Genomic DNA, 12,609 nt, shown 5'->3' on the forward strand with positions numbered 1-12,609 from the left:
AGGTGCGCAACCGACAGGGTTAGAAACAGGAAGGAGTTTGCTTGGCTTGTCCAATCGCCTGCTCTTTTTGTTACTGTCTGTGAGAAACGAAGTGGCCAGTGCAGAAAAAAAAACCAAAAGGAAAACCAATGATCAAGCGATAGTTGCGAGGACGCCTTAAGATATGCTGGAACTGGAATGTTGGCTTGACGTAACGCAGGACACCAATGAGTATGCCGGCAAGGGCGCTTGACCGTTGGCCCTTGGACTAAAAAGAGAAATACTGTAATGCAACCGACCAAACCACCCGGCCCGAACGATCGTGATTAAAACGTTGATAGCGACGAAGTGGGATTCTTAATCACGCATGCCCCATTGCGGCTTAAGCGTCTTGCCCATGGCGGCTTGCGTGAAAACCTGGTCGCCGGGAAGCCTGCTGATACGACCGGCACCACCGCGGATGGCATTGGCGTGTGCCGCGGACAGGCCGCTGCGGTTGCTGCGAATCGAGCCGGCATCGCTTCGGTCGTCTCCCTCAGTGAACTTGCGAGGAGGAGCAAAGTCGAGGGCGGTGAAGGTGTTGGATTTGCGGAGCAAATGACTGTGTCTCAAGGTTAGTAACGGCCCACGGGCGAAGGCAAGCAGCGTCATCAACTTACGGGCTGGGCAGTGAAGGGAGTTCTTCATAAGAATTGACTAGTGGCGAGTGCGCCGGCGCGGGCATCCTGTAAGGGCGGCGTTCTCCAGATGGGCTCTGGGATCGGCCGCGGGCACGCTCGGAGAACAGTTCTGGCGGTGCGAAATCGGCGGCGTTGAAGAGGGCAAAGGAATCGTCACCGAGCTTCGATGGAGTCGGGAGCGTGGGGAGATCGGCCGGAGGAGGGAGTGGCTTCTTGGGCCCGCCGAGGCGGCTACCAGCCCGGCTGTTGGACATGGCAGAGCCGACACGCATGCCGGACATGACCGAGCCGGCACGGGCACGACCATAGGCACCTGAGGCCGACGAACCCGGACGCGACGGGTTGCCAATCTGGTTAGACACAGACGATCCCGGACGGGGGGGACCGCGCATGTTGGGCGGGAACCTCGGGCCGTTTTGAGACCCGTGAGAGCCGCGTGGGGGACCCCTCGGGCCAGGGAATCTCTGACCCGAAGGAGGCGGGGTCATGGCCCGGCGTGACACCGGCTGCGCGTAAGGCATGACGAACGAGTTGCTAGCAGGGTCGAAGTACGGGGCATCCTGAGCGTAGCCGGCATCGTAGTCTTCATAGTAGCTCGTGTTGCTCTGGTGGTGTTGGTGCTGGTGTTGGGGCTGGTGTTGAGCATGCTGCTGTGGCATCGGCGGCATCGGCGGAACAGGAGGTCGGTCCTCTGGCTTGGTGTAATCCTCAAAGTACTCCTTGTAGAAAGAACGGATGCGGTTGGCGCGGTACTCGGGATCCTCCGACTCCATGATCTCATCTGGCGGCAAGGGACGGAATCCAACCGACAGGCGACGGTTGTCCTGTTGAGGAACACCCAGGCCGCTTTGGCGGACGTTGTTCTGCTGTTCAAATAGCTGCGAGGTCCTCTGCATGTTCCTGCCCCTTGGCTCCTCCACTCCCAGCTGACCGCTAGGGTGGGCTGGCGAGGGCGAGCGGCGATCTTCGGGCATTGCCGGCATATCGGTGAACTCAAAGTCATAATAATCAAGCGGCTCAGGCTCTTCAATGATCGGCGCCGACATGGAGGCGTGTGGACCCTTGCGCGGCTCCGGGCTGGTGGATCGACTGTCGTAGGAAGAAGTGGCGGATTGGATCGAGGCCCGCTGTGCGTGGGCGTGGGCGTCCAACCCAAGACCAATGGGCGCGGGATCGGACGGGGTCTCGACTTCTTGCGCCAGGGGCTTTTCAAAGGGGTTACGGGCATCATCGTCGTGTTCAACAGCCACCCCTGAATCAGCCGGGCTTGGCTGAATAGGCGACGACACTGTCGACTTTTGCGCAACTGCGGGCGGTTCTTGGATAGCAGTGCCAATGGTAGCGAGCTCTGCTTCCTCAAACCTTGGGGAAGCGGAGACTGCCATTCCAATAGGGGGGAGAGGCCCCTTGGGAGGCGCACTGGGGGGCATGGGCGATGGGTCCGGAATCGACTGGTCTGGCCTCATGTGGCTTGGCTCAGGCGGGAGGATCGGCGACAGCGGGATTGACTCTTGGCGAGAAGAAGCACCATACGGGCCGGGGGAGGTGGGCGCCGACCGATCCGCCCGGCTCTCAGCTCGATACATAGAGCCAGCATCAGGTCCTTTGTGAAACGAGCGGATGGAACCAACGTCGCTGGCGGTGTATTGATTAATGTGCCGGTACGGGTCCTCGTTGGTGTTAAGCGTCTTGGCCAGTGAGTTCAGAGACTCACGCGAGTTGTGTGCTTGCGGCGGAAGGAGATACGGATGGGAGAGGTTCATGTCCATTGACATCTGCTGGCGCTGTTGGCGGTTGTAGCGGCCCTGGCCGCCACCACCGCCGCCCTTCTCCCTGCTAATGAGGCTCTTGCGAGACCCTTTGGCGAGGCCTGACCCGTCTAACCCAAAATCAAGCGACTTGTGTGGGTCACGGAGATCCTCTGCCCGCTGCTTCTTGACGTTCCTCCGATGGAGATAAAGCAGAACAGTGACCGCTACCACGAGAGGAAGACTGTAGAATTGTCAGAATCATATCAAGATATCGATCACGCACTACTTCTGTGCACTTACACAATGCCCAGCACGATAGCCAGGGTACTCGTCGACGCGCCAACGGGTTTTGTGCAGAATTGCGGGTCTGTGCAATCCGTCTCCTCTGCTCGCACAGCAAGAATCCGCGACGGAACCTTAAAACCAAGAGTCGAGGTTGTCGTCCGCACGACCTCACGCCGCTGGGCCTGAATCCTCGGACCCATGGCGTAGGCGCCCCGAACATAACGGCTCTCCATGGTCAACTCCCGGTATTTCCCAAGCACGACTCGGATTAACACGGGCGTATGATAGTCGAATAATGAGCGTCTCTCGGCGTCGAGGAGAAAGTCGGTCTTAGGCGGAGAAAAAGCGTGTTGTCATAACCGTCGTACCACCGCGGAATGGCCTCAAGAACCTGGCTTGAGCTTGTGTGCGAGAACTGTGGTTTGATTGCTGCGTGGTTGTTGTTTTGTTGTGTCCAGACACCAGTGGACTCGGGAACACAGAACAATGCGGGAATTGATTCAGTGCTGTTTCGAAAAGGAGCGGATGGTTCGGGATCAAGCCACCAGGAGATCTCCAAACAACGTCGTCAAGATTGAAAAAGGAATGTCGTGACGAGCGATTTCGTTGGCGCTGGTCTTTTGGCGTTGGAAAAGGAATGACACGCCTGCTTGCAGGCCGGACGGGTGGATAGAAAAGGAGTGGAAGTTCACACGCCGAGACGATGTGAAGTTGGTGGCCGTCGGGCTTCGGTGGGGGTCGCGAACGATGATGCCCCGGAGGTTTGGTGATGCAAAAAGAGTGAAAGTGTTGTTCGAGAGAGCGTGTGGGTGTTCAGAGCGCCGAGCCAGACTCGAAGGAACGAACGCTCGCATCCACAGAGCAGGGCAGGTTCTCAGGCGACAGCACCTGTCCAAGGGAACCAAGCTTTTCACCCGCCCCAAACCCTTTTCGTCACTTCCCAAATCTCCGCCCAGGGGGGAAAGGACTGCCAGATGCCAGGGGTCCTGCACTGGAAGGCTCTCCCGTCCACCGTTTCTGCTGCCTCGCGCTCCGGATCCCCTTGGAGCTCAGGAGCCCAGCGAATAGAAATTGCTAATTTCGTCTTCATCAAAAAAGGGGGGAGTGCTGCAGACCCACTTGACGGGGGATCGCACATGGTCTGGGGTGACTCGCATGTACCCAATCATATCGGCCCAAACAGGCGACTCACGCGGCTTCCACCGTTGCAGCGGACCCGCGCGGGCAAATCCTGCACAAAAGCTCAGGGACGGATGCAGGAACGGATGGCAGTCAGATGGCGCTAATCTCACGCTTTGGTTGGAAATCCACCGCATCTTCAGGGGAAAATGGATCCGAACCTGCCGGTATGAATCAGGCTCTGCAATCCGTGCCATGGACTTGGGCTAGAACCAAAAAAAAAAGATTCTTCCAGTTTTTCTTTTTGCAGCTGGTATTTTTTCGCCCTTTTGATCTGATGTCCGAGCCCTTTATTTTGGCGGGACGTCCCATGTTTCCTTCCTTCCCGTTCCGTGCGTGTTTGGTGCTGCTTCCGTCCGAACCACCCGCTCTCAAGGTTGAGATGAAACGCAAACCGGTCCTGATTGGGTAAATCGGTCTGTAAGCGACGACAAACTTTTCGAGAAGAAACACCGGCATAAATCATTCTGCGGCTTATACTTGACCGCCATCAAACGACGGGAAATAGCTCCCCTATGTTGTTATCCCTTTCTACGGCCGCCCGATGTTTGAATCCTTCTCAGCAGCGAGTTTTTGCCGGCGCGGCTGTCCGTGCAGCACTGGTGCGACACTCGCGAGCGATGAGCAGCTGCGTGATTGGGCCGCTTTCCTGGTCGGTTGATGTCTTGCATTTAGTTATCTTGCCGGGTGGCCGCCGCCATGATTAACTGGCGCAGCCAGACCACATCCTGTGCCACGTACTCGGTGCGTACTAGTGTATCTAGGAAGAGAGCGATAGTGACACGGGCCGGTCTTATCAAGCATCTTTCAAGTGGCGACCGCCATCGTTTGTCGCCATTACCCCTTGCATAGGCGGCCGTCCGTCTGACAACAGTGTACCCATCCGTGCCTGGCAAGCCAACCCACACCGAAATATTGAAGCCCCGGACATGGTCGCGTGACCTACGAACTTCATCCTGTCTTGTAAAACTCAGGGGCATATTCGAGCAACCAGGACTTCTCGATGCGGGTGATATCCCGAATGAATGTCTTGCTTCCCGTCTCCATGACCTCGTGAAATATCACCCAGTCCGCCTTGCGATTGAACATGATTGAGCTCGGATGAGCGTGTAGCGTTGTCGTCCCTGCCACGTTTCGAAACGTTCCGTCCGGCTGCATCCTTGCGGCATGGGCGAAATAACCCGCCGTGAGGCAGCGCTGAATTTGCTGTGCTTGGTTGTTTGCCGGAGAGGTCGAGCTCGATGCAAGGGACTCGTCGACGTTCAGACCAAACCGCTCTAGGTATCGCTTGAGCTGGGCCCGGACGCTAACCGCTCGAGCCATGAGCTTGAAGTTGAGGAGGTTCTCGTGGCAGAACCGGGCTTCCTTGCGGCCTTTTGTCACAAAGGCTTGATAAACGTTCAATAGCGTGAGATGGTCCCCTTCTTCGGCGGCGAACTTCCGCTTTGTGCTCTCCGCTTTCTTCTTCTCCCCTTCGTGCTGAATCCAGATATTCCCGCCGAGACTTGTCATGGCGGCTATCGTCAAGATCTCGCTCAAACAACCAAAAGATGGGGCAGCGAGGAGGGTTTTGGCCATCATGGGCTCAACTGCGAGCTCGGCCATCCGCATCCCTAATGGTTTTGTGAGCTTGGCGTAGTCGTCCAAGGCCCCGAGCGAATAGAGCAACTCAAGTGCCCTGGTCATGAGCTCCGCAGGAGGCGGCGAAAGGAAGTCAAACCTTAGGACGTTGTCTACGCCCAACGCCTTGAGTTGAAGGATGAACGGCGCAAGGTTCGATCGTTGAATCTCTGGGATGTTGGCGTCGGGGAGGGAGTGGTAGCCTTCTTCCGTGTACAGCCGGAAGCATTTCCCGGGCTTTGTTCGGCCGGCACGGCCTGCCCGCTGGGCGGCAGAAGCCTTGGACACCGGGGTTACCGTCAGACTCTCAATCCCGGTTTGGGGATTGTACGCCTGGAGTTTGACAAAGCCAGAGTCCACAACATAAACGATCCCATTGATCGTCACAGACGCCTCGGCGATATTGGTGGCAAAAATGACCTTCCTGAAGTTTTCAGGCGCTTCCTCGAACACATACATCTGCTGTTCTGTAGTGAGACCGGCGTAGAGTGGCAAAGGAAGAATGGAGTCGGACCCCGGAAGAAGCTGAGTCGAGCGCTCCGAGACAGCTTGAACCGCCTGTTCAATCTCCTCTCTTCCAGTCAGAAAGACTAAGATGTCGCCCTTGGGTTCATTCGTGTGAATGTCAAAGACGGTCGACACTGCTTTCTCGACGTAGTCTTCAGTGGGAGAGTCGAGGTACAATACATCTATTGGGTGAGTTCTGCCTTCCAGGCTGACAATTGACGCAATGTCATTGTTCTCTTTGTCACCGGATTCTTCGTTAGGATCGGCGAAGAATTGACGAAAGTCTTCAGCTTGAAGCGTGGCGCTACTGATAATGATCCGTAGTTCAGGCCGTTTCTTCCGAATTTTCTTCAGCAAGCCGAGCAATATGTCGGAGCTGATGGATCTTTCGTGGGCTTCGTCCACCATGATCACCGAATATCGAGAGAGAAGAGGGTCGACGAGTGCTTCCCGGATGAGAAGTCCGTCCGTGAGAAATTTGATACGAGTGTTCTCAGAGGTGGCATCCTCAAAACGTATTGAATATCCGACCTCTTTGCCGATCTCGCACCCGAACTCTTCCGCAACCCTGATGGCAACCGTCGTAGCAGCAACTCGGCGGGGCTCAATTCCGATACTGTCAGTCTTTTTCTCAAAAATTCCTGCCGTATGGAGGGCCATATACCTGTGTGATTCCGATGATTTTTCCGTTTGCACACCACCCAGCGTGTGCCAAGAATTGAGGAATCTGTGTGCTTTTTCCAGATCCTGTTTGGCCCACGATGATCGTAACAGGGGAAGCTTCCACGAGATATAGAAGTGATTCTCGATGTTTCGCTATTGGCAGAAGCTCCGATGGTTTGTGGAGGGCGGGGATGAAAGCCGCCCCAAGATCAAAGTCCGCCATGATTACTATGGTATGTGGTTTGTGGTGCTGCTTGGGGAAACAGGAATACAAAAAGTGAAAATTTGCAGATTCGATACGGGTGATCTGTTATCTTATGGCCCCATTCTAAGAGCCGCCTCAAAGGGAACCTTGTTTTTTATTATTGAGAGCAGGGGAACCAGGCAGGTGCCCTCAAGCACGAGGGAACAAGCTGAGGTTTTCCTCTCCGTGTTGTAGGTTGAAGTCGTTGAGAAAGATACATTCCTCAATTGGTGGAAACGCGACCCACTTCCCTGGGCGGACTGCATAACCAATCACGTGCAAGTTGATTGACGGCGGGCCTTTTTAATGCCTAAGGCTGCCCTACACGTTCAAGGCCTCATCCAAACCTGACCTGAGGAAGGTTGCCCGGCAAGACAAGGCAGTCAGCAGAGAGAGAAGCTACCATCCGCTTCGTTCCTTCCTCTCATCGCAGTTGCCCGACCGGTATCACTACCGAGAATTTTCAAATTGCGTCCGGGTTGAGTGGGGGCTAGCGAAGGCGAATACCTTGCCTGGACAGAACAACTTCCACCCCCAGCGCGATTTGAGGTTTGCTTCTTGCACGCCAACTTCAGGTCTTCAGCAGGAGCACTAGATGCACCGCCTTACTTGGGAATTTCCTGCCGCCTGCAAGGCTCGCCTCCCAAGAGTTCCTCCTGTTTTCGCGCCTATTTGATCCTTCAGTTGTTTCCACATTTATTGAGGCTCGGGTTTGTCCAGTTCGTACTGGTTGAGAGAAAGCCCTGTACTGACTTTCTTACCCGCCTTTGAGAAGCGGAGTATCATTGTCCATATTGTGCAAGCTTTTACCTTACGGAGAGGACTATTATCTGGGACAGCCCGTGTGCCCTGGCTCGAGCAGCCGAAGGACCTACTTTGTGTGTACGAGGTTTGCCTTGGTATACTAATGCATCTCGCTCAAGATGGGGAGAGAGAAGCGTGTTGCCCCGGGCGCGGGCACTGGCGATCACGCTAAGGAGCGACACAAGCGAGATCGCAAAGGAAATGTTATAGATTGGTCTGCTCCATTGCCACCAGGCCTGGTTGCCAGGCCTGAGCAACCTCGAGTTAGCTCGAAACACAAGTCGTGGTTCGAGTTCATCGAGAACAAGGACAAGAAGAAGAAGCTTGAGCTTGAGGTATCTGGTGGTCCCAACTGGCAGCTCGCCGATTCAAGCCACCTTAGATGCTGACTTCATACAGTATACGGAGAAGAAGGAAGCGCCGCCTGGCTTTGAGTTCGTTCCTATTGGGAACCCGGCTCTAACGACGGCATGCAAAGAGCTTTCCCGTGAACAGGATGCGATGGTATTCATCGTGACGGTTTGTAAACGGCTTAAATCCCCACAAGGTTCAACTCTGATGTTGGTTTAGTCAATTCATGGCCTTTCCAAGAGGCTCAGCTCTCACCTTAACCGAATCGGCCACCATGTCCGACAGACCATCGTGGAGCAGGCGCGGGCCACCCTCGGCGATGAGGGACTTGGGGCCGTAGGGGCGGCGCCCGGCCTACCTGAACCCATCCCAGAGAAGCAGGAGGATATAAATGCGCAAGCTGACGCAGCCATAAGGGATTTGTTCCCCCGGGTCCCAAACACTGACCGGCAGAGCATCATCGAGCACGCGTTCAACAAGGTAAGTCCCCTGGATCTCCTTTTGCATATAAAGTCGTTCCTGCATGGCTTTAGAAAAAAACGCCTCGTCTCACTCTAAACTCATGACAGTCGCGGCCGGTGGGTAAGGATGGTCCCCCAGTTGGGCTTGCTTCGGATATTACACTCTCGCGCCGTGTACAATTGGCAGTCCTCGCCCATATCCGACACAACCATACCCGCTACGACCAGTTACTCAGGGAGACGACCTACGTCAACGCGAGGAAGGCTGTGGAATCGCTATGCCTCGATATCCTGGTCAAGTGGCGAGGAGACGAGGAAACGGGGCGTGACCAGCTCGACGAGATTCTCTGCGAAGTTATTGTCATTTCAGATTCCGAGAGCGATGAGTCAGATGACGAGGATGACGAAGCGGAAGAAGAAGATGGGAGCGCCGCTTCTTCAGCCGTATCGTCCTCTGTCGATGGGGGTGCCCCATTGGGCCGCCTAATGCAGGAAGAGCCGGCACTGACGCCGGCGTTGGCTACGGACCTCTCTTATAGAGAAGGGCTTCGCGCGAACCACGCGCCGCGGAAAGTCGCAAAGCCTTCTCGTAAGGATCGGAGAGCCGCGAAATGGCATCAAAGGGGCTTTGGGCGCTACCAGGCTGCCCGAGACCAAGCTTGGCATCAAGCTGTGGAGCGGCAAAGGGTTGACACGCATGCGACGATGGCATCGGCTGAGCCTATTACCTCGGACAGGTTATCAAGCCATAGACAACAACTGCGGTCAATCGGCGAGCCCAACCGTGCGGACCTGCCAGTTTCGGTGAGCGCAGACCAAGCAGAGCCGCTGTACCATGCTAGGGATCCATACGCGACCTCGCAACGTTTTGTAGACGTGCCCTGTGGACAGGGGCATCGAACCGAGGGTATACAGCATGCACACCCTCCGGACACACATCGCATACCACAGCATATTCTTGCCCCAGCAGGCGACCAGGGCGGTGTGTCCGGATCTATAGTTGGGTCCCGGGCGCCTGCACATGGAGCCCCCGAGGTAGAATGGGTAGGTCACCGAGGCCAAGACCTCAAGGACTACCTGGTGCCATCCATTGAGCCCGCATCCCCAGAACCTCCCAGACCCGTTAGGCGGCTTCCAGTTTCGTATCGCCCTCTGGAGCCTAGCATCTTTCATGATGACCAGACTTTGGTTCATGGAGCGGCCCGCAACCCCGCAGGGCCTCCTCCCACTTTCCATCCAGCCAACGACGGTCGCGGTGATTTCTCCGAAGAGGGATTCATCAGACTTCCTCCTCGTTCCGACCCTAACCGGGCACCAGTGGCGCCTGAGCAACGACACGAGGAGCCATTTATTTTACTAAACCCACAACATGTCCGCCCAACCGAAGGTCATCAGGCGACTCTGGCTGCTCCTCGTGTGTTGAGCACGCAGTATCGGTCCTCCCGACCGGAGAACGCCGAAAGCTATGGCTACAGAAACTTCGGCGAAAGGGCACAGCCCGCGTGGCCCGCGAGTGACGGGCCCATCCCTAGATCGGAGGCGCATCCGATCATCATTCGGGACTACCCCCCACCATCTATGCAGCCCCGAATGGGGCCTTTGTATACCCTCCCGGGCGGCGGGCGGCCATCTCCCACGATGTATGCCGAGGCACACCAGGCTGGCCTGAGGCGGGTGGATGACCGCGACCGACACCATGTTGAAACTAGTATTGACCAACGCATCGAAACGCTGGGGGGTGATTTGGTTGAAATTGTTCGGGTTTCCAACACGTTTCCTAGGAAGCACGAGCCCCACCAGACCCAACTGGATCCAAGCCGGTATAGCTTACGATCGGGAATGCCGCAGCAGCGTGTGGTACATCAAGCGGACTCGGGTATAGTATCACACGATCCTCGGCAGATCCCGGGGCCCGGGCAAAGGTTTGAGCGGGTGGTAGGGAGAGTGGAAGTTCCCATGGCCGTCGACGAGAACACGCCTTTCGTCGTGCACCATCCCCAGGGCTACTCAAGGACGACGCGCGAGGCCGAAACTGGGTATGGCCGCCCATACCCTGGGTAAGTAGCTCTTACCCCCCTTCCCCTTTCTTGCAACTGCCTATTTACGTTGCGCATAGCGTCGAGACCCGCGTCTACGAAGATGGCGGCCCGTTATATGAAACTCGCCATCCAACCTATCGGTCCCGGTCGCGCTCGATGATGCCTGCAGCATATTCTACCCAGCAATATCCACCGGGTAGCGGCCGGCCCACTCCCCGGAGGGATGATGTGATTTTACTCGATTGAGCCATTGGCTCCTCGGCCTGCCAACTATGTTCGGCACCGCACTGCTTGACCATCCCGTAGCGACCATGACAGCGGCATCGACTCACAAGTTATTTTTCTTGCATGACCTGGCTCACTTTGAAGGATTGTTGTCCGTCCTTGGCTTGTTGTCATTTCCTTTGTTGGGGTTTTAGAGAAGGGGAATGGGGATTGGGAGAGGTTTTTGTTTGGACGGCTGCATCTTGGCATTGATATCCTGGTAGAGGTGGGATTATGGCTGTTGACTTGTTGGTATTAGCATGGCGTCGTGGGGCAATGGGGGGTTGTTGTCTATGGAGTTTTGTTCATCTGGTGATAGACGAGCGAAAAGTCTATTACTTATTTTTGAGGTGTATGGTAGAACTCTGTTGTCGGTAAACTTCTGGCCGTATGGAGAAAGCATCATATCGCCATGTCACGAGTATCCGCGATTCTCATAGCAAACAGCATCAATCCAAGAGCACATTTGTCAGACGTTTTATCCAAGTTCGTTCATCGGTCATCGAGCCGGACAAAACAAGCAAACCCTCGCGCCATATATGCCAAATACCCAAAATCCTGGGCCCCAAACGCCTGATCACCTGTGACCCCTTTCTATCAAGCCAGCATTGGCTGTCTTTCTTTCTGTGCCTTCCGCTCTGTTGCTGGTTCTGGCCCCGCTTCTTCACCAACTTTGTGTACGGGCAACTGTGTATTGGGAACGCTTGGCAAGCTCTGTTGTTGTTGTTGTTGCACGTCCTGCTTCTTGGCAACCTCAGATTCCAGCGCGGCAAGCTCGTCCTCGACGTCTTCCTCGTCCTGGACGGATATTCGCCCGCCGATAAGCTCGCTGACCTCCTGTTTAACCCAACCGCACGCCATGGTTAGCCAATGCTTCTGTATTTTCCTTTCGCTCTGACACGCGACGCATGGGATAGGAATATAAACGAACCTGCTGGTACGCAATAGCCTCCGCCGTCTCACCCATCAACTTCTCCACGTTCTCGATCCCGCCCATCTCGGCGTGAATCTCACGCAGCACGGCCGTGCCCTGCTGCAGACCGAAGAGGACATCCTTCTGGATGAGCGCGAACTCGACCGACGAGGTCAGACGCTCGAGTTGTTCGAGCTGCGCGTCGGTCTTGGCCAGGAGGGACTCTTGGTACTTTTTGCGTCGCAGCGCGAGGAGAGCGCGCGGCTTGTCGCCGCGGGCGAGGAGCGCTCGGGCGGCTTGGGTCTCGCGGTCTGTTAGGTGGGTGATGCGGCGTTGGTATTGGTGGAGTTTGTCGCGTTGGATTTTGAGGTCGAGGATGGCTCTGGAAATCAGGGGGGGTGAAGACACCTGGATGTTAGCATATGAGGTGGATGTTGGTTTGAGGGGATGGGAGGGGTGTGAACGGACTGGTCTTGGGCCGTTATACGGCTGGAGGAATTGCCCATAATGGCATTTGGAACGGAGCACTGACGGTGGTCACAATTGTGGACGCGGGGGAGGGTCGATCTCAGCCTTCTCGAAACGACCTCGAGACACGGTGAATGGAGGTTGAAGCATTGGCGTTAGCAGCGGCGAGACGTCACTCGCGTGAGCTGTGCAGGGATGCTGCAGTTACAAATTATAATATATGTCTCAAGTACTGAAGGAAATGATAGAGCCAATAGGATGACCTCGGAGCGAGACTTAGCCCATTATTAACCAGTTCTATAATTTATGAAGCCTTTTAAGTATGAAGCAGCTTTTAAAATAGAAATTAAATGCATATTATTACATACCATATAGACATTGTACCTTGCTATGAACTTTTG

The 12,609-nt window shown here is 55.5% G+C and overlaps 4 protein-coding genes across 4 annotated transcripts; 1 reads left to right on the plus strand and 3 right to left on the minus strand.

Annotated features, from left to right (window-relative positions):
* Nucleotides 1-336: 336 nt before the first annotated feature.
* C8A04DRAFT_15502 (uncharacterized protein) lies at nucleotides 337-2,928 on the minus strand (the record flags this gene model as incomplete). Its single annotated transcript, XM_062778513.1, has 3 exons — nucleotides 337-580; nucleotides 639-2,651; nucleotides 2,711-2,928. 3 exons carry the CDS (start codon nucleotides 2,926-2,928, stop codon nucleotides 337-339), a joined length of 2,475 nt encoding a protein of 824 aa, XP_062633194.1.
* Nucleotides 2,929-4,825: 1,897 nt separating this feature from the next.
* Nucleotides 4,826-6,887, minus strand: C8A04DRAFT_40406 (P-loop containing nucleoside triphosphate hydrolase protein; the record flags this gene model as incomplete). Its single annotated transcript, XM_062784931.1, has 2 exons — nucleotides 4,826-6,604; nucleotides 6,666-6,887. The coding sequence occupies 2 exons, from the start codon at nucleotides 6,885-6,887 to the stop codon at nucleotides 4,826-4,828; spliced, it is 2,001 nt and encodes a 666-aa protein (XP_062633195.1).
* A 944-nt stretch (nucleotides 6,888-7,831) lies between these two features.
* C8A04DRAFT_15505 (uncharacterized protein) lies at nucleotides 7,832-10,809 on the plus strand (the record flags this gene model as incomplete). The annotated part of the gene is made up of 5 exons (XM_062778514.1): nucleotides 7,832-8,047; nucleotides 8,112-8,231; nucleotides 8,283-8,543; nucleotides 8,633-10,581; nucleotides 10,641-10,809. 5 exons carry the CDS (start codon nucleotides 7,832-7,834, stop codon nucleotides 10,807-10,809), a joined length of 2,715 nt encoding a protein of 904 aa, XP_062633196.1.
* Nucleotides 10,810-11,424: 615 nt separating this feature from the next.
* Nucleotides 11,425-12,246, minus strand: C8A04DRAFT_32656 (Snf7 family; the record flags this gene model as incomplete). Its single annotated transcript, XM_062782170.1, has 3 exons — nucleotides 11,425-11,664; nucleotides 11,759-12,122; nucleotides 12,209-12,246. The coding sequence occupies 3 exons, from the start codon at nucleotides 12,244-12,246 to the stop codon at nucleotides 11,425-11,427; spliced, it is 642 nt and encodes a 213-aa protein (XP_062633197.1).
* Nucleotides 12,247-12,609: the final 363 nt, after the last annotated feature.

Source organism: Dichotomopilus funicola (assembly GCF_033296635.1).
Source record: "Dichotomopilus funicola strain CBS 141.50 unplaced genomic scaffold C8A04scaffold_95, whole genome shotgun sequence".
NCBI lineage: Eukaryota > Fungi > Ascomycota > Sordariomycetes > Sordariales > Chaetomiaceae > Dichotomopilus > Dichotomopilus funicola.